Below are 21,061 nucleotides of genomic sequence, written 5' to 3'. Positions count from 1 at the left end.
GACGACTTCATATATGGTCACGTAATTCATTAGAATAGAATTGGGTTTGTTTTGGTTTATTGCCTTCAGCGGCGCGCTACATGATGTAAGAATGCATTCATATCGCTAGCGCATGCTGCTAGTTTTTATGTGTGAATGCGGGGGAAAAGCATTTAACGAAATTGTGCAATTGTGCTTGAGGAGTGTTTCGTGAGAATGATGAATATTGAAGTTTTTACACATGAGTCATGAGTATCAATTGTTGAGAAACAATTAACTCCTTGTGTGGGGAAAAAGATAATTAATGGGATTTGAAATGGGATTTAAAAATGGGATTTGGAATCATACTACAACCGGCAGTTAGGCGCTTGTTTGCGCATATAAACTCTGTGGTTACGCCGGACGGCAAAGTGTTAGTGAATGACTCAAAAAATAGGTCTAACGTCATGTGTATTGATATAAATTAAATATAAAAACTTTTTATGTATCAAAACCATGGAAAAATGTAATACGGTGAGTCAAGTATCTTTGATTTGATGAATAGAGCCTCTCATTTCTCATAAACCTGTGAAATATTGTTATATCCAAAATGTCTGCAACAAGAATACAAAGTATTTTACAGATATGTCTGTAAATTTACAAACATATCTGTAAATCTGGCATCTCTGGTGGTCTGAGAATTTATTGCAAGAAATCGCTTGAAAAAATACATGAATTTGCTTGAAAATGAAGTGAATTGAGTCCGCACCACTTAGGTTTCAACACATTTAATTGGACATTTTTAACCTCTAATTGAACATTTTTGTAAACATTGAGTTCGGGGCCCAAATTATGGCCCCACATTAAGAGTCACCACCTTCGCGAATGTCCAATTGCTGGTCAAAATCGCCTCCAACGCGACACTGAGTGGTGCCTCGGTATGTCGTATTATAAGTAACTTACTGTACTTCTCATGCCAACATGCCAACTCATAGTTCCAAATATCAGAGTCAAAATCATTCGCTACTAGCTGAGCAGAATAGTTTAAATATTATAATTGTTGAATAGGGGTTGGGACTACGAGGTTTAAGTATTTAAATAACTTAATTCAATGATTTTAGTTGAATTTTTCTAAATTTAGAGCTGATTCTAGGCATGCTGATTTGAAAGAGGGCATTGCAATTTAAACTGTAGTAGGTGGCGACACCAGGAATAACATTAAATAAATCATTCATTTGACATTTGACATGACGGTGCTGCTGCCAGCATAGACTGCATGTGTGAATTGGTGAACACGTTGACGGAACGTGGACGTTCTTTTCCGTAACGTTCTGTGTGAATCGCACATAACAGTGGTCGCAATTTCGAAAAAAAACCATGACGGTTAAACAAACAACAGAACAACAAATTTTGCACTGTATTTTTTGAAAAAACAGTTTCTTTTTTCAATAATCGCGATTACTGTGATAATTATTTGATGTATTCATATATATCATTTTTCATTATTCGACACAACATTACTCGATTGCAGATATTCGAATATTTGAATTAATCGAACGATTAATCGACATCTCTACACACAGCCGGTTTCTTGCTTGCATTTGTTTTGACATTTGTTTCGTTCGCCCCAAAGTATATTGAAATAACCTCCAGGTATGCTACATTTTTTTTTTATAGAGACTGCATGCTACATTACCCGTTGCATTATTGTGGGTTTTGATATTCAATGTTAGTGTTCATTATATTTAATGAAAATTATACAGCAAAAAATACAATATTGCTAATGGTTTGTACGGTGGTTGGTATCAAGTTGTCTAGTTTCATATACACAGGGTTTAGTATTAAAATATATGCTTTGTTTGTTTATAGCTTGCGTGTAAAGCTGCGTGTGCTGCGTCCTTCTCGTTCAGAAACACTCGATACTCGTCGTCAAACCATTCGTTCCGTTGTCCTCGTTGTTCATACCCGATGGCGGTCTCAGCTGTGCTGCTAATTAAATTTTTACGGATGAATTGCACGGCCTGCACCAACCCCTATTTCGCCGGAGGACCGTATCTTTTTAGAGTCCCCACTGGCACGAAGACAGTGATCCGCCGCCCTTGACATGGGGAGCCGCACATCCATAGTGAACAGACCCTCGGATAGGCCCCCTTCCCTGTCAGCATACGATCAAGATTCCACCGGGGTTCTTTACCCGATCGTCATTATGGTTACTCGTACCTCAGTCGGAACCGCGGGCAGGTAGGCGTAGGACCAAGATTGAGGTATACTTTATGCATGCAGGTACACGAAGTACCGATGGTACGCTTAATTCAGTCGTTTACCAACCATCGTTGGTGTTGCTCACTGTGAATTCGGTAAGGAGATTATGTAGACCATGTTCAACTTCAATGGATATTAATTGGACTATTTTATTTTATCATGTAAATACATCTTTTCCGACACATTTCATTTTAACATAGAGTTAATTAAAACAATAAATAGTCCGGACATAAAACAACGAAACAAAATACATAGATAACACGCATTTTCGCTAGACTGTTTCAACCGCACCACGTTTTTTCTGTCTCTCTTCGGCAGCGATGAACGAAGTTTCTTCAGAAGTGGGACTTAGTTCAACTGGGATGGAGACCGTTGATGAACTTGAACCAGCTATTGGAACTGTTGGAATAGTTAATTCTTTCGTCGTATTTGTAGAATTGCTGTTACTTTGACCATTGCTATTAGGTGTCGTTACTGTGGGTTCTAAACTGAGTCTCGATGGAGTATGAGCACGTGAGGGTGCGTTCGATGAGTTACGTGAACCGGGGCTTGCATTCTGCGAACGACGGAAGTCCTCTAGTGGTATCTCTTCCGACCGAGGTCTCACAACACGCGGGCTAGAATCGCGCGATCTTGGTGTTCCGGAACGATTTCGGGAGGATTCGCGGGATTTCGTCGATGTAACAGGGATTGGGTGACTACTTTCCCTACGTGCTGTACCGGAGCTTTTCCTGTGTGCTCCCGTCACATCACTGAAAAGAGAAATTTTTGGTTTAGTCAATGGTGATGATGGATTATGCGAATATTACCCATCGATAGAACGGCTCGAGTTTATCTGCACTCTACTCACTCCTCCGCTGGGCATGCTTTCTCTCCTCAAAGCTGCCGCCACTCCAGGGACTCGATTCACTGTTGAAAACAGTGGTCGATGCTCTCGAAGCTGCTTTCCTGTGGAGGGCCTCAATACAGGGGTGGTTCCTGACGATCCAGCAGACGCAAGAGCGGAAAAAGCTACATCATTTAATTGTCCTGGTATTTCCAATAACTGTGCGATCTGGAACATCTTCTTTTGTCGCGCTTTGCTACGCCCTTTTGTTAACCTCTGTTTCGCTGCCATGCAGCGGATATGATCATCGAACATGAATTTCGCCGATAAGATTGGAGTGCGGTTGTTTGTGGCACCTCCTCGATGAATAGTAAGATGTAGGCTTCGAGAATCCTCCTTATCACCATTTACTTCGACGTCTTGGAGAAACCCGACAAATTTCGCAACACCCCATCCCAACCGTTTGCTGTCGGGTTCGACAAGAATTAACTGGAGGATGTCCATCACTAAAAATCGTCTATACTTGGTGCCATCACGCATCACTACCGTGCATGCTATCAAATCGCTATTGTCTAAAATACATTGAAACACATGGTCTTTACAGGTTATTTGCCCTATTTAGTAAACTTAAATCACTTAGAATCCGGAATCAAAAAACCAGTTTTTTTCAACATGTCTTTTCAAAAAAACATGTTGAAAAAAAACGAGAGTTTGGTTGTGTATGTGATATAACCGCAAGGTGGACGTAGGACCAGGGTTGCCACATTTAACTCCGTAAAATTTTCTGTAAAAAATCTGTATCGTAAAATTAAGGAAAAAATTCAAATAAAAGTTTATTTACATTTCGAATTTATTTTTCTTATTCACGGATTGTTTAAGTCATGTTAATACAACAAAATAAATCATAAAAAGATTTTCTCATAATCCTCTGAATTGTATGATGTTTTCACATGGTTTTGTTGAACATTGCCTTCAAATTTTTAGTCAATTTCATCCTTAGAATTCCTCCATGAGCCGATACATAGTTATTCGTCTATAATTGTGGTTGCCAACCGATTTCCGGAGTTTGTTTTGTTGGCATTGTAAAGCGAAAATATTCGCTCAACACACGCTGATGATTGTTATCAAAAAGTGACTCACAAACGGCCTTTGCAATGGATACAAAAAATTCTCATCACGCCTTTTGACATCCTAGGATCAAGTTATATCTGAGTCACTCAATTTTTTCCCCATAAGATTCGTCATGAATAGCCTGAATTGGTTATCCAAGCCTTGTCTATTACCTGCTTCCACGAATTGAGGAAATTGGCGCATCAAATCATTAGGGTTTGGTAGTATGACAAAATTTTGAGGGTTTATAAAGGCTGTAGTTTTGATAATCGGACCGCTGAAATCAAATTGCTTTGAAATCTTTTTCACGAGTCCAATATAGAATTCACGAGAAATCGATTTGAAAGTCTGCTTCCTAGCTACATCCAATCCTTCTTCAGCTTCTTCTGCATCGATACCGGTGTAAACAACCTCAGGTTTCTTCAGAAAATCTTCAAAATCTTTCACATCAAGGTCAGCATCAGGGAGTTGCTGCACATAGCTTTCAAAACATAAGTTACCCAACATGATCAACAATAACATTTTTGTCTCATTATAAAGTTCGCTAAATTGAGACTTTCTGATTGAAAAGAGCAGTTGGCGTTATTGATGAGCGGTAGAACAAAGTCTAGAATAATTGATTCAGTTCAGTCATAGGATTGCCTGAATATACGATTGGCGGATTGATTATGGTCATACTTAACTTGGAGCGAAAAAAATTGTCGCCATCTCGTTGCGTTGCGTTCAACATTTTTATGAACCTTAGTATCTTTGCTGAAAATCTGTAATTCTGTATATACAGATTCTGTATCTGTGTGATTGAGTATAATTATTTTTGTTGGGTTTCGAAAACGAGAGCGTTACGTTGAAGGCACAAAGTTTTGAGCCTTAATAGGAGGTATTGTCGACATTCGAAATATAAAATGTCCACGAGTAATATGCTTTGGAAGCAAACTTAGAAACAGAAGAGACTGAAAAAGTTCAAAGTCTCTATAATTCAAAACAACAATAACATCAAATTATTGGAATCACAAAATTCTATAAATATGGGTACCTGCATGAAGGAAATTTTAGTCATAATTAATATGCGGGGGATGTAAGATTGATTGTCTTTTGCTTTGTGCACAACGTCTTCAAACAACTTGTATGTAGCAAAGGAAAAATATTCAGCAAAAGAAATCACGCAAAACTGATGTAAAATTTATTTTCCGCTTTCTCATGTTTGTCCTATACATGATAAAATGCCTGTCACCAATTCTCAAACATTTTCCCCCTTTGTGTGTGATACAACTTGTATACCATTTCCAATAGACAAAAATATCTGTCGCTTCAAATCAGTCTACATAAATGTTGCGCTCCCTCTGCCTTTCCTCACAACATCCACTTCTCGTTTGAAATTGTTGAATTAACAGCGTTCGCCGGCGAGCGTCGAGCAGGAATGAATGTTTTTCTCAAGATTAATTGTACCCCTAATAAGTTCCCGAAAGACGTAAGATTACGTCGATCGCGCTTGATCGAAGAAATTACAAAAAGAAATATTTTTATCAACTCACGCTTCAAAGTAATTCTGAGTTCTAAAAAGAACTGAAAATTTGCTGAAAACAAACCAAATATCTCTCGTGTTGTGCGTGATGTGTGGCGACGGTAGTTTTTTTTCGAATCCGCTGTTGATTTCTTTGACTTAGACTTAGGGTTCTGTACAGCGACTTTTGAAGATTTAGTTGGCTTTGTTCTGCTACAGCTTCAGCGACAGTAGCAGGAGCTTTCTTCTTGTTGCTCACCTTATTCACAGTAGTGGCTTTGAATTTTTCGGCAGCGGTTGCTGTTTTCTTTTTCCCGTAAGCAGCGGCAGATTTTTTGCCAGCAGGGATATCCTTTCTAAACGGTTTTATTTAGCTTGCCCTGTTTGTATTTTTGTCACATGTTTGTATGTTTGTAACATGTATGTAGCGCTGTCCCACATTAATAGAAATTTAACCCCCTTCCTGTTGACCGATTGATCTGAAATTTGGAACACACCTTTATCTCTGCAGTCGCTCTAAAACTGCATATTTCATGATCTTGAAAATCCAAGATGGCCAATAAAATCGTGGGGCACGTTGGATCTCCATTATCCGCACTTAATGATTTCATCATATGCCCCGCGATTTAATTTTAGTATCATCAATGTCCTTGATTTATGAAGGAAGGGGTATGTAACTGCTAACTGCTATTTGCCTAATTATTTTCTAGCTTTTAGTACATTATCTGTATTATTATTATGTTTGATCACAAAGAAACCGTTTAACTTAAAACAGTTTTTTTACTTATTTTTAGGCTTCTTCTTGGCGGCTGTCTTCTCGCTCGAAGCTTGACGCCCGCCGACAAACGATGTCGACTCGATGACTACCAAACGAAAAGTGTTGTGTTTGTGTGTGTATCTGTGGCGACTGTCTTCAATACCCAGCCTTTATCCTCTTAAGCGGAAGCCTCTTTCGATGCTGAAGCTTTCGTCGGCCAATTTTTCAACGGTCCCACTTTTCCCCGGTGGATTGCTTTTTTCCCGTAGGTGGAATCTTTAACGAACCCGATGCACCAATGCCGTTTGTTTGCTAAAACCGTTGTGTTTCTCCAGCGTCTTGATCTTCTCGTTCTCCAGCGATCACTACCTTCCCGTATATCGGTGGATGGTTGGCAGGCTTTTTTCGGTTCATCTGGGTTGCCTCACGGTTTGAAACATTATTAGAGAATTATAGAGACTTTAAACTCTCTTAGTTCATTTGTCTCTAGCCTTGAGAAAGGCCCTTGGTGACAACATAGACTAATCTCCTTGGAGTCTTGAGAACAACATTCTCGCCCGAGGCCCGTCGGCAAACGGTGTTCACTTCACAAGTACCAAACGAAGCATGATGATGAATGAATGCTCCTCGCCTTTAAATATTTCTTGTTGGCTAAGCTTCAGCAACTGTGCAATAGGCGCTCGAAATTAGATGATTTTCGAGATGCGAAAGATTTTCCGTTTTTCTTTTTGTACGAGAAAGACGTAATCGCACGTTAAAAAAATAGTTTGTTGCAATATTTAACGTTTTTCTGTCACACTAACATTAACGATCTCTTTATGTTTGTAGTCACTTTGGCACCCTTCTTCAATTTCCGCTCCACAATTGCCCTATATTTTTCGATTGGGCGGAATTGGGGGCAATTGTGAGGATTGAGGTCTTCTTCAATGTGATTGACCTCTGGACAAAAACTTCACCACAACTTTATGGGCCTTATTAAACGTACAGAGACGTTTCTGCAGGCACTCGTCTTTAAACATTTTCGAATCCATTGTCTTTTTCGTGACGACAACCTTGATTTTCTGTTCACAGCTGCAAATCCTTTGTCAAATCAAGAATTTTCAGCGAAAACGAACTTAAATTTGCTAGTAGCAGTGTTCTTATCAAATTTCAGGCCCAAAATCCATCTTCACGTACGATTTGTCATCCATCAGCATGCATCCTTCGTACTTAGTCAAAACCTTATTGTACAGCTTTCGAGCGCGTCGTTTAGCAACCAGATTTGTTTCATCGTCCTGTTTGATTGCTTGCAGGCACGAAAGTTACGATAACCTTCTCGCAAACGGATTTTCTGGATGGTACTCTGGTTAGAGTTGTTTTTTTTGCGATGTAGTAGTTTTAGAGTCCCGGGATTGCCTTTATTGTTCTCAATACCTCCAACGTCAGCTTCCAATCGTAAGATCCACTACGACGCGTCCTCTGATCCATCCGAACAACAGTTGTGCCCAATATCAAATTTCTTCTCTCGGATTCCATTCTGCACAACTTTTTCAAAACAAAACGGATCAACGTGGATTTATTGCCGTCGAATGATACATGTTTTCCAAACAATTAGCTGTCAAAAGATTTCAGAAAAGCCTACTATGACCACCGCTATAAAATGTAAAATGATTCCGGATTCTAACTGAATCAAACCTTAGTGCTTACTTAAATCCAGAGCGTTGTCTATTTGGACGCATTGCCTGGGATTTGTCAGTGGCAGCAAATGCTCACTCTCTCCACTCATACTTTGGCACATTCTACGGAGCAAGAAGAAGACTCGAATTGCACGTCGTGCTTTTTCTACCTCCCCACAAGGTAATCGTCTTGGGAAACTAATTCCAGTTAAAGGTGTTCCAGTGGGAGGCAACAATATCGTCGAGTCATTACACAGAAATTCCACGTTCAGATTCGTTTTTGCCATTTCGTTGTATCTTGAGAAAAAATGAAAAGATTTGAATAAAGCATTCACCAGCGAATGCTGGACAAACTCACTCATCTTCGAACAAATCCAGGAAAATATCCTCTGATTTATAGAAATTCCTCAAAACAGTCATACTTTGATTGCGGGCCGAAAAAAGTGTGTTCCTATGCTGCTCGCTCATATTTATGTTGCTTGTACCGACACCAACAATTTGGGACAGAAGTTTCAAAGTCAAATCCATCGTAACCAATCGAACGCGACATGCTAGAAGAAGTATCTCCGAATTTTGCTGATATTTTTATCCGACAACAACTTACATGGCTGACTGGAAAGGGTAATAATTTGCAGCAACTTCTCTATTAGTATTATATTGTACTTTGAACATCCGGATGGCGATGAGCGATTCAGGACCATATCGAGCCATTCGGCGTTGACACCTACAAGAAAATTTTTTTCAAAACTTGATTGATGTTACGAGAAAGTAGTTTGAATCATTAACAACATTGGACAACTTAGTTAAACTAACCATCTACCGTACAATTGCCGAAGATTTGTTCCGTGAAATGTGCAATTTCAGGTTTTGAAGAAAGAGTTATGCGTAGCATAGTGGGTAGCGTGTATGGTAAGCGAGAACGGAATTATTTTAGCGATCTTAATTGATTCGCTTCAAATGATATTTACTGGTTCTAGCAACATAAACATGTGTCTGCAAGTATGTGAACGATTCCTTACCTTTGTTGTTAGCCAACGCATAGAGTAAGCAGAGTGCCAAGAGGGCCAGATAATCATTCTCAGAGCAGTCCAACGACGAAAGAACCATATCCAGAAAGGGCCTGTTGAATTCTGGAGTACGATATACGTTCAGAAGTAGCTTTTCCTTTTCCTCGTCGGTAATGTTCACTTTTTCAATTTCATCTGATAGTGTTGGTGGACTTGGAGATTCTTGAAATGTACATTTTGATTATAATCATGATCGAAGTACGAATGAGTAAGGATTATCTACCTATTGACTGTGGATCATTGTTGGTAGATGTACTGCTGCTGCTATTAGCTTCTTCGGCATTGGGATCATAACTGTAGGAACTGGACGAAGCGGCTGTGCTCTCCAGTGCCTCTTCAAGACTCTCGACAGGTTGGACGAAGCCGAGCGCAACTACCTCGCGATTATCTATGTATGCGTTCAAAATTTGCGCGGCTCCCTCCTTGAAAACCGTGTGGTCCGCATTGAGAATAACCCAGGTGAGCGCATTTATGAGGGGCCGGTGTGTAACAACGAGAAAAACTAGTGACAGTAGAAACAGCGCCACTACACTGGACACACGAGGGTTATTCATTTCTTTGATATCAATATCAACCACTTTATTCAGCACTGCCGCAAGGTTCCTGGTCACAACGGCCATTGAAATGGGTGGGGACGGCGTTAGCGAAAATATATACAACGGGACGAACAGTTTGTGGAGTAAGTGTTCGGTAAGGACCGCGTTCAAATCGGCTATATCCAAACAGAGGATATCGTTCAGATAGTGCAAATGATCCAAATGCTCTGCAACTAGATTTGCCAACCGGTGCTGGGATTGGTGACTGAAATAGAAAATTAAGTTCGCATTGGTTGAGTTAGAGACTTATTTCAAATTATATATATATATATATATATTTATATCTATAATGTCTATTCATCCCACGCTCCATGATTGCGGTGAAGCTCCGCATGACCTATCCGTATGCCCAGCATACAAACAGCGTGCGGAATTATAAAGCGCTCTTTGAAAGAACGTGCTAAACAGTTCTACGCTGATATTTTGAAAAAGTTCCTACCCAGAGAAATTATTTTGCTCTTTTGCGCAATGACCCGTTGCAAATGCTCCTAATGTTCGCGACCGACAGCGCGAAAGAGGAGCAAGTGTTACCTCAAATTCCATGTCCATCCCTATCCTTTTCCACACAAAACACTTCCTTCCTTTTGAAATGCAGTGTGTGGTGCATAACACTACTACAAACAGCCACAAAACTCGACGCATATAATAAAATGTAACGAATACCAACGAAGTGTAATGTGCATACCAATCGATACCTACCAACGCCAAGCATGCCATTCCAAATTCAACTTTTACTTGAACAACTTCGCGGATTAAACAACCAGTGTTTGAAAAGTTGTCCAAGTGTTTTTCCATTCTCCAACAAGCCACATATCAAATCCTGAGCTATCATCCAGGCTCCTTCAGCCGAAGGATCCGCCTCAATGGTGTGATCCACCACCTAATGCAGGTAGTTTTGGGATTCACAAGGAAACCCTGGGAAAATACAAAGAAAGTCAATTCCATCTGAGTCCCTAAATATATTAGTGACACTTTTGGAAAAAAAACAATAGCACGCTTTCGTGTCCTTGCAATGACGGATTGGTTCCACAAGCATCTCAACAGAAGCAACTCGATCACAAGTGGACTGTAACACTTTCTTGGAACTTCTTTCTGGATAGTAACTGGTTCTCTGGTGGAATCAGGATGATGATTTGCTGATTCAAAGAACTTGCTACTAGATTTGATCTTTATACAGCTTTTATTCAAAACGGTTAAATGCACGGAATTGGTTCTACTCTTGTTGGTGGTCAAACTTTTTGTCAGAGTTGCTCCAGTTCTTCTACAGAGTCCATTTCCCACCGATTACAGGAATTGAAGTTGTTGATTGCCAGACAAAAATCAATGGCATTGCTGTTTGCCTCCTAGCGCTACAGTTTACCGTCAACAGCTCAGAGATGTTGTTGAAGTCATGCCAGGTCCTCGATTAGTTTTGGATGATTTCAATTCGCATAGAATGGGCTGGGGGTCATTACATGATGATCATTGCGCCTCTTTGATTTATGATCTGTGTGATAACATGCTAGAAACATGCGTGGCCTGAACCACAACAATGAAAATGAGGAGTATTCTGATCGTTGGATCTACAATTTTGCAAGGATTGCAAAATTTCTGAGGCTTGCCCAGATTCCGTTCCAGCACAGAATATCGTTCGCGACATATCGCCTCAAAGTGATAACGAAAAATTTTCAATGGTATAATTCTCATTTGCCCTTCTTTCGTGTAACAAATCGGTTCCTGGAGTGTGCAAATGAATTAAACGACTTGTTCAGTTGAATGCTTGCAATGGAATGAAAATTTTATTCTATCTCTTAGCTACTAATAACAATCTTTAGTGACGCGTATTCCTATGATCCTATAATTGCATTACTTCTCTCTAATCCGCGACGCCTGTAAACATTCGGAACTTCTGTTCCGTCTGAACAGTCATCGATTTTGTGAACCCGTCAGCTGGCTGTTCAGTTGTAGGCGTATAGTTTAGCTTCACGACACCATTTTACAGGCAATCATGGCCTCGAAATACTGCGACTGCAAATCGCTCCACCACATAACTTCCTGAATTGTGCTAGACAGAGCCAGGTACTCCCCTTCGCAGAACAATAGGGTTACTGTACGCTTCTTCTTGACGTTCCATGAAACGTTCTTCCCTGCATCAAGAAGACGTAACCGTTCGTGGATTTCCGATCATCCTTTGACTGGTCCATATGGAGCGAAATAAAAGTCCGTATCGTTTGACGAAAATCACAATCTCCTTTATTGATCGAAAAGCCTAGGTATATATATGATAATCGTTATTCGAAATCGTATGTGCCAGAAAGGGTGATATAGTAAAAAGGAGGCGGCTGGAGTGACAAATATCAAAATTGTTTACTCTTCAACTATCGGGCACATGGAATAGCGTTGAGCGCATTGGCTTGTTATTTGATTCCTCCACGTTGCATGCCATCGGTCCTCGAACCTCACAAGTAGAAGTAGAGAGAGAGAATCGATAGAACGACGCAACTTGGTGGTGAATGACTTTGTTTGAAATTGCAACTCTGCGCTTTTGCGCTTGATCGGTGCTTCGGTGCTGAATCGCAAATGTGCTAATTCTGTAACAGCACATTTGCGATTTTATGCCACCTAGCTTTACAATCCGTATCTCTTCCCCAATTGGCATTGCTGTAACCAACTATTGCCGCGGGACCGCTTGCCAAGTACTCTAATCTCTTCGTGGTTGTACCCTTCAGGTACTGGATTATTCTCTTCATCGTTTCCCAGTGAGGACGACCAGGGTTGGCACTGTACTGGCTCACAACGTTAACGGAGAAAGCAATATCTGGTCGAGTGACTTGAGCTGTGAAAGATAAACACCCGGCTGCTTCTTTGTATGGAGCTGACTTCATTTCTTGCGTTCCGTGTTCGGTGCCATCGATTTGTCCAACTTGATGCTAGGATCTGTAGGTGTTGCAACTGGCAGAGCCTCGGCTATGCCGAAAGGATCGATGATGTCTTCGATATAGGCTTGTTGATCCAACCACAGCTTGCCTTTTTCACGCTTCCTCCTGATTCTGCCCCCGAGACAGCGCCTCCCTCCCGGTCTTCCATTTGGAACCGTCTACGCAGATGAGCCTTCAGCTTTTTCTTCAGCTTCCGATCGTTTGTCAAAATCAAGAGGTCGTCCACGTAGATGGTCACAAACATCATCTTATCTCCGTGAACACACCAGTACAAGCAGGGATCTACACTCGACCGCTTCAGTCCGAACTAATGCAGCACTTCATTCAATTGCGCGTTCCTTACGCGGCTAGACTGCTTCAAGCTATTAGGTGCCTTCTTGAGTCTGCACACTTTTCCGTTTTTCGCTGCGAACCCTTCTGGTTGCAGTATATAAATTTCCTCATCCTCCAGCTCGCCCTGAAGAAAAGCTGTGTCGATATCCAAATTGTACCGCTCCACCAGAGTCATCAAGTATCGGACGGTCGCGTATCGCGCGACCGGTGAATACAATTCGTTGTAATCCAGACCAGGTAGTTGAGAGCATCTCTCCACTACGAGTCGGGCCTTGTGCATCTAAATCCTTCTTTTCTTCGTTCGGAACACCCATTTGTTCCGGATTGCTTTCCGTTAGAGTGTAATGTTTACATGTGCAAAATTTAGTTACAATCTGACAAGTGGTTATCGAGATGGCTTCCAAGCAAGTAGTGCTTCGACAAAAGTTATGACCGCGCCATGGAAAATCCTGGTCAGTCCCACAGGTTAGGAATCAACCAATCAACCGTGATAAAATCGTTCAAGGAGCCCCAGACGACCCAGCGGCAGCGAATAAAAGCGAAGACGACCGATCCCGTGAAGGTAAGGAAGCTGTAATTAAAGCGCAATCCAAACCTTTCGATACGGGACGTGGCCGAGAAGGCCAATTCTTTTGTCTGCCTCGTCCAGCAGATAATGAAGTGGGCCGGACTTCATGTCTTCAAGGTAAGGAAGGCGCCTAACCGGAATACGGTGGCCAAAATGCGTCGTAACGAACAGCGAGAGGCACATTAGAACGGACGCCAAGCAGATCCTCGTCCTGGAGTTTTTCGTCGGCAAGTTCCGCCTAAATGTTCCGGAGAAGTTCCGTGAGAAGATCGGCAATTTTCCCAAAAGTACTTCATGTGGCAGGCGTTCTGTGAGTGCCGTAAACTCAGTAAGCCATACATAACGACCGGTCCCATGGCACTTTGTTTTGGCCGGATCTGGCATTGTGCCATTACGCAAAACCGGTTATGGAGTGGTAAGAAGCCAATGATGTTGTTTTTGTGCCGAAGGAGGCGAAACCGCCAAACTCGCCAGAACTTCGCCCAATATAAAAATTCTGGGCCGATTATGAAGAGCAAGCTCCGGAAAACAGAGAAGGTCTTCAAAAACAACCAGGGTTTGAAGAAAGAGTGTAAGAAAGATGGAGCAAGTACTGCACAGGATTTGATGGGTAACGTTAAGTCCTACACCCAAACTACCGTTGTCAGAAAACATTTCATTTTCGGCAGAAACCATGCTCGCCCGCTCGTAATAATCTTATATTGCTGAACCATATATGTTATACAAAATCTTACCAGTATTTGAAAGTCATGACATTTTCTGTTATTTTAGGCTCATTTAATGTTATAAATCGGGTTCACAAAAAATGAGCGAAAAATTAATTTTGGGTGTAGGTGCGGACATTTAGCCTAGGAGAGGAGGTTGAAGGAACCAACTTTGCATAAACATAGCTAATATGTGTTTATTTATAACCTGAGAGTTTTAAAAATATTCGACTTAACAAAAAATTGCTGGAGAAAAGGATTCTTCCTCGTTTAGACAAATGGGTTGGAACGAACAATTTGTTTTCAGGTAGATTTTTCGATATAAAAGGCGCCATTGATTCTGTTTTTATTGATATATTAGGCTGTCAAAAAAGTCCTGTGGTATTTTTTTTGAATTTTCATTTGTTCATAAAATCATCTGTTTTGAGTCAAATATGCGCCGTTTTGTTCGATGACTTGTTCCCAACGAGATGCCAACTTCATAATACCCCTGTTATAGAAGCTCGCTTCCTTATTGGCAAAAAACTCGGATAGCCAATTTTCACAGGCCTCTTTTGTGGCTAACTTCTGACTACCTAGCTCGTTCGCCATGGACAAAAACAGGTGGTAGTCACTTGGTGCAAGGTCCGGACTATACGGCGGATGCAAAAGAACCTCCCTACCGAGCTCCCGGAGCTTCTGACACGTCACCAAAGAAGTTTGGCCATAGGGAAGCAGCTCATAATAGATTATTCCTTGACAATCCCACCAAACACACAGCAGAACCTTCCTGGCCGTTAATGAGGGCTTGGCCACCGTCTGAGCCGCTTCAGCGGGCTTCGACCACGACCGTTTGCGCTTCACGTTGTCGTAAGTGACCCACTTTTCATCGCCAGTCACCATCCGCTTCAGAAACGGGTCGATTTTGTTACGATTCAGCAGCGATTCACATGCGTCGATACGGTCAAAGATGTTTTTTTGCGTCAACGTGTGTGGCACCCATACATCGAGCTTCTTTGTGAATCCAAGCTTCTTCAAATGGTTAATAACGAGTTGATGACTTTTCCCCAGCTCTTGGCCGATGCTACGGCTGCTACTATGCCGGTCTTTCTCGGCTAATTCAGCGATTTTGTCGCAATTTTCGACGACAGGCCTTCCGGAGCGTGGCGCATCTTCGACGACCTCTACACCAGAACGAAAACGTTGAAACCATCGTTGTGCGGTGGAAATGGAAACTGTATCGGGTCCATAAACTGCACAAATTTTATTGGCAGCTTGAGATGCATTTTTGCCTTTGTCATAGTAGTACTTTAAAATATGTCGGATTTTCTCTTTATTTTGCTCCATATTTGCGACACTATAACTCACGAACGACTTAACCAAACAAAACACTGTCAAGAACTATATTATAGCGCACAAAAATACCTTTCCAACAAGCTATAGTATGACTCGATACAATGAATACAACTAGAACTACGCGCTTACAACGACACCTCGCGGAAATACCGCAGGACTTTTTTGACAGCCTAATATTATCAGATAAACTTCATAATTGTGCACTCTCGCCATCTCTACATAATTATTTGTATAACTTGCTGTCAGGAAAACAAATGAGTTTTTTTCCCATGGAAACTTGGCAGTCTCTCGACTAAGCGAAGGCCCACATAGAAAAACTCATGTAGTTCATATTTGAGCGCTCTATTATATAACTTCCATGTTAACGATATCGACAATTGCCTTTCGGGACATTGTACGCTACGACAACTTGCAGATGATGGAGTGGTTTCCATAAGATCTTCCATAGGATCTTCTTTGTCCATCAGCAAAGATCATTGCAGGATACTTTGGACCATTTGTCCACATGGGCTATCAAACTGAGTATCGAATTCTCTTCGGAGAAAATAGAGATGCTATTTTTTTTCTAAAAAGCACAAACCTGCAAAATTTCAGCTTCGTTTATTCGGCAAAACACTGGGGGGAGATATTGCATAAATGACTACAAAGGATCAACTTCTTCTGTAGAATAACCAGAATGTGGTGGAATGATCATCCAGAAGACCTTATAAATTTGTACAAAACAACGATACTATCGGTCCTCGAATACGATAACTTTTGCTTCCGAACGATAGCTAACACTCATATTCTAAAGATGGAGATGATAAAATGTCGTTGCTTGTGTATTGCTTTGGGTTGCATGTAATCGACCAGGGTTCCACAAAGTTATATTCAACTGAGGATAGTCATAAGACTATGAAGCCATTGGCATTCAATTGGAAATGAGTTTTTGCTCCTTTCAGCAGTTTGTCTGTCAATATGAATCAACAGTCATTCGGACGTTGATTTCGTTGCTATCTCCTCTACGACGCTCCGTACTCATTTCATCCTTCACCTTCAAATGGACTTCACGGTGACTATCCTCAGATTGAATTCGTTTCTCTCTCTCTCATACGCAAATTGCGAATGAGTTCGCGGTGGGTGAACAATAGGCCGTCCATCAATAGTGTAATTACTTTTTTGCATCAGAAATCATGTTTTCGTTTCATTTTATATAGACGTCTCACTTAAGATTCTGTAAGCGGGCAACGAGGTACATGTCAGGATGGAGTAGTAGTGGTGGATTCAAGTCAGGATGAAAAAGAGGCAAATTTGTATTCATTTCTCTCGTCAATTAGAATAACTATTTGCTAAAATTTAATTGACTAGAAAAACCATTCACGAATATAAAACCTAACATGGATTGATGATTCAAATACTTGACCGAATGACAGTATTCACTTTTGTTGCATCAAATGAATATACGAAGCCTGTTGATTGCATATCCAAACTGCACCAAACATCGCACACCACTTTCGATGCCTGTATACAAAAACATATGTGTTTTGTGGTTATCCCACGGATATTTTCGCGGAAATTTCGCGAAGTAAATTCTGATAGATTTTTTTTACTGATGGATCATACCAATGAAGCCATGTTGTTGGTCCCCAAAATATATTTTTTATTAAGGTACATGTGGCGTTAGCCTGACGGGGCCGGGAGTCCAATATTTTGACAATTTTTGTCTTACAACTATGTTAGTAATATGTAACCGATTACTCGCGGTTGGCTCGAGGTTAGTATTACAAGTGTTCTCATAATTGGTATGTTGCAATCTTCGATGTTCTGTACGTGTGCCCGACACGGGATACTTCCTATTGGGATGCAGCTGACCATTAATCAGCAACGCTCCCTAGTCTGTACCCCATATACTCGAGGAATCCAGGATAGAATGGTCACTAGCCGGCGCAATCATCAGCTCGTGTAGAGTTGTCATGAGCGGTACAACCTTTGGCTCTTGTTGAATGATCAGTGGACTGCACAACCTTCGGCCCGTGCATCTGTAAAGAGTGTGTGTATGTATTGCCGCGACTAAGTAAAAGTTTATCGATCGGATAGGAGGGATATGAAACGGGGACACAACGAAGGAAACATCATTAAACGTTGACATCGGCGTTTCTGAGGAACAGGTATAGATGAAGCAGAAGATCAGGATCCCGGCAACCTAAGATATCCCGGACGGGGATATCCGATTGTCTGCCTTTTGCTCTCAGTGCTCTAGAGAGCTGAGAGCGAGCAGCATGGAACCGGATACACGACCAGACAACATGCTCGATGTCGTGGTAGCCATCGCCACAATCACAATGTTGTTGGTATATTTAATCATAAATTCAGTGCCTATTATAGATTGAGAAATCTTTGCTCGGTGTATGTTGTGGGAAAAGTTACAATCTATCACGCTTTGGAGAAAATTGAATCCTTGTCGCTTGGTCGATTGATTTTATGTATTCAGATAGGTATCAACATACGCATGGTTCAAGGAATGAATGTAGGTCGGGACTCCATTCGCGTGATGTCCCGCCTTATGTCCAATCATTATTGGTTAGATGCACATCTGTATCGCATTGGAATCATTGATAGTAATATTTGCGTTCGTGGTGATGGTTATCATGACATCGAGCTTGCGGTCTGGTCCTGTACAAACTTTCATTCTGTCAGGGCTCATCCGTCAGAATCATTCAGGACACTAGGAAGGCAATCTGATTTACCGATTAGAAACATCTTAGCTAGTTGCGACCCCAACCTTTTCCAATTTCTCAAAAGAAGTGATGTCACTGTTTGATTCCTGCCCTCCTCATCAAACCAAACCACCTCACTCGCTCTATTCTAGTTTTAAATCCTAGTCCTGTCCACTAGGTATTACTAAAATGGTTAGTTTTAATTATACAGAAAATGAAATTTATTTTAAAGTTCAATTTGACTCTGTAAATCTCTATAAATCAAAATGTAAGGCAAAATCTGTTGGTAAGCGGAAAACCAGAAGAAGGGATGGTCCGATTTTAGCCTCCTGTATTTTGTTGTATTCGTCTCTTCCCGTAGATCAATATAGTGGAGAGAAATATCGGAAAATTTTCGGAAAATCCTGAAGGAAGGTCGGGAAATTCGGAAAATTGAATTCCCACATGTTCGAAAATTACATCATGATAAGCGATTTTAGTTTTTTTTAGTTAAGCGATTTAGATTTATAAATAAAAATAGAAGGCCAAATGTATGGTAAGCGCAAAACCCGAGGAAGGAATGGTTCAATTTGAGTCATCTATATTTCGTTGTATTCGTCTCTTCCCGTAGATCAATTTAGCGGAGAGAAAAATCGGAAAATTGAATTCCCATATGTTCTACAATTAGCTAAGCGTTGTTAGTCCATTTGATGTTGGCGTTAACGAATTTGTTTTTTGTTCGAAAGTGGAAAAGGATTTTCAGATGGAATAACGCATTTTTATATCTTCTATCTATATAAACAAATATGGAAGGCCAAATGTGTTGGTGTGCCCTAAACCCGAGAAAGGAATGGTCCGATTTGAGCTGTCTTTATTTTATAATATTCTCTGTATCAAACATTTATTCAATGCAACGGAGAAACATGTTATTTCCAAATGCTTGAAAAATCTTGAACGAGAATTGTGTCTGAAAATAATTTTATATTATACGGACCTATTTTTGTAGAAGTACTAGACAATTTATAGTAAAAGGAAATTGTAAAGGGTCAAAGGGTAATCCATCGATAGAGAGTTCAGTGATTGGACTCACTAACGTTCATTTAGTAGGAAAACGCGGATGTTTGAAAGTATTCAAAATCAAAAAATCTGTTTTGGGCGGGACGAAGTTCATCGGGTCGGCTAGTGTTAAATATAACAATAGCATTCCTTCAAACCCGATGCAGTCATCCAAATCTATGCGATTGACTAAATCCGAAACATTTGCATACTCACTCGATATCGGTCCTGACGCACGCGTCCAGCTCCAGTATATGCTTCCCAATGAACCATACCAGATTGCTGAAGTAGGGAGCGGCAGTTTTATCGCGAATGAACTGTAGCATATTCGGATTTTGCACTTTATACACGTTCAGCGTGATGGTACGAACCGCAATGCGAACCATCGATTCCGGATGGTTGAAAAATTTTATTGCTTCGGTGTACAGCGGGAAATCGTTCGTATGTTCATTGTAGAAGAAATGTATCGTATGAGTGTTTAATTTCAAGCTTAGCGTCTTCAGAAACAGTATGTAGTATCCCATAACATCTTCGTCAGAGAAATCGAACTTGTGAACGATTATTGAGTTCACCAAATTATTACTAAGTAGATAGTCTGAAATAAAAGGTGTTCATGAAATTAGGATTACACCCAAATAAGATATTCAGCTATGCACTCACAAAGAGACGTCTCATTCCGAATGTTTTCGAACAAAATATTCAACGTTTGAAGCAATTGTACGCAAACGAAGCTCGATCCTCCGCTTTTTTGTCGCATGATGTGAAGGAAGTATGATAACATATTTTTCTCTAGGAAGAAACTGAGAAAAAAGATTATTTTCTATCGACGAAGGTCGTTGTAATGTTTAACTCACTCGAACACGGACGAATCATTTTGATCGCCCCAAATCAGGATTTCCGCTATGCATCGCAGTGATTCTACCAATAATCCACGATTATTTTCAGATACTGTAGTATTACGCTCGAGGACACTATACAAATATTTCAGGTGGTCTAGTGAGAGACGATTTTTAGGACGGTTCCATCCACCTCCAAACCAGCTTCTACTCCGAAACATGTCTTATTTGGTTTTAATTTTTATGTGGAATCTATATAACGCCGCAAAAGCTTCTTTCTATTCTACAGCAATTGCAAACAACATCAAAGATGAAGAGCGATGTTTATCATTACTATTCCACACTTTTAAAAATTATTTTTGCATCGACATACAGAAGAAATGACACTAGCCAGGAAGCTCTGACAGATAGGGTGCAATAACAAACAAAGGTAAACTCATTCAAGGATACGAATTACTTTTGCACTGAAAAAAATCTACTGATGTGTGGTGTGTCGGTGTGTGTGGTGACTATACACTGCGTTTCACAACTATAGAAACACTTATTTTTTTGAGTTTCCAGCCATGTAAGAAGTCGGGTGAATTGAAATATATCGTGTAGGATATAATAGATATCTTCATTTATAACCCTAGCCAGTTGAACTTTATTATTGTGTCCAGGCGCGAAACATAAAAAACTAAAACTCCAGTGTTTCATAACTATAGAACCAGATTGAAAAACTTTCACTCCTTTACAAAATTCACGTAAATTTCACATGAATTACCATAAGATTATAATTTGTTGGTCATCTTTAGTTCTCAATCAGTTCAAGGAACCCATTCGGGGTGGTTTCGACCAAGCTGCGCCATGTTTTAGAGTGAATCTCGTTCTATGCAGAGGATACTGCTCATTTAGGCTCTTCAAA

At 40.6% G+C, this 21,061-nt stretch overlaps 1 protein-coding gene and 1 long non-coding RNA gene across 2 annotated transcripts; one reads left to right on the top strand and one right to left on the bottom strand.

The window, feature by feature from the left end:
- The first annotated feature begins 1,622 nt into the window (after positions 1 to 1,622).
- Positions 1,623 to 2,409, top strand: LOC129775439 (uncharacterized). The gene is made up of 2 exons (XR_008742957.1): positions 1,623 to 1,756; positions 1,828 to 2,409. It is a non-coding gene; the product is annotated as an uncharacterized LOC129775439 (long non-coding RNA).
- LOC129775418 (protein CLEC16A homolog) lies at positions 2,345 to 20,552 on the bottom strand. The gene is made up of 10 exons (XM_055780160.1): positions 20,176 to 20,552; positions 19,982 to 20,121; positions 19,538 to 19,916; positions 9,360 to 9,937; positions 9,089 to 9,298; positions 8,674 to 8,793; positions 8,428 to 8,620; positions 8,101 to 8,366; positions 3,030 to 3,618; positions 2,345 to 2,972 (listed from the first exon to the last, which is right to left on the bottom strand). The coding sequence occupies exons 1-10, from the start codon at positions 20,376 to 20,378 to the stop codon at positions 2,492 to 2,494; spliced, it is 3,159 nt and encodes a 1,052-aa protein (XP_055636135.1). The 5' UTR covers positions 20,379 to 20,552; the 3' UTR covers positions 2,345 to 2,491.
- Positions 20,553 to 21,061: the final 509 nt, after the last annotated feature.

Source organism: Toxorhynchites rutilus, chromosome 3 (genome assembly GCF_029784135.1).
Source record: "Toxorhynchites rutilus septentrionalis strain SRP chromosome 3, ASM2978413v1, whole genome shotgun sequence".
Classification (NCBI taxonomy): Eukaryota; Metazoa; Arthropoda; class Insecta; order Diptera; family Culicidae; genus Toxorhynchites; species Toxorhynchites rutilus.
This window is presented reverse-complemented; position numbering and strand designations above follow the sequence as displayed.

Coding starts and splice junctions, on each gene's coding strand:
- LOC129775418 (XM_055780160.1), bottom strand. CDS start 20,378: ATGTTTCGGAGTAGAAGCTGGTTTGGAGGTGGATGGAACCGTCCTAAA. Junction 8,794..9,088: donor TGCGTTGGCTAACAACAAAG/GTAAGGAATCGT, acceptor ATTTTCTTGTAG/GTGTCAACGCCGAATGGCTC. Junction 2,973..3,029: donor TCGAGCCGTTCTATCGATGG/GTAATATTCGCA, acceptor TTCTCTTTTCAG/TGATGTGACGGGAGCACACA.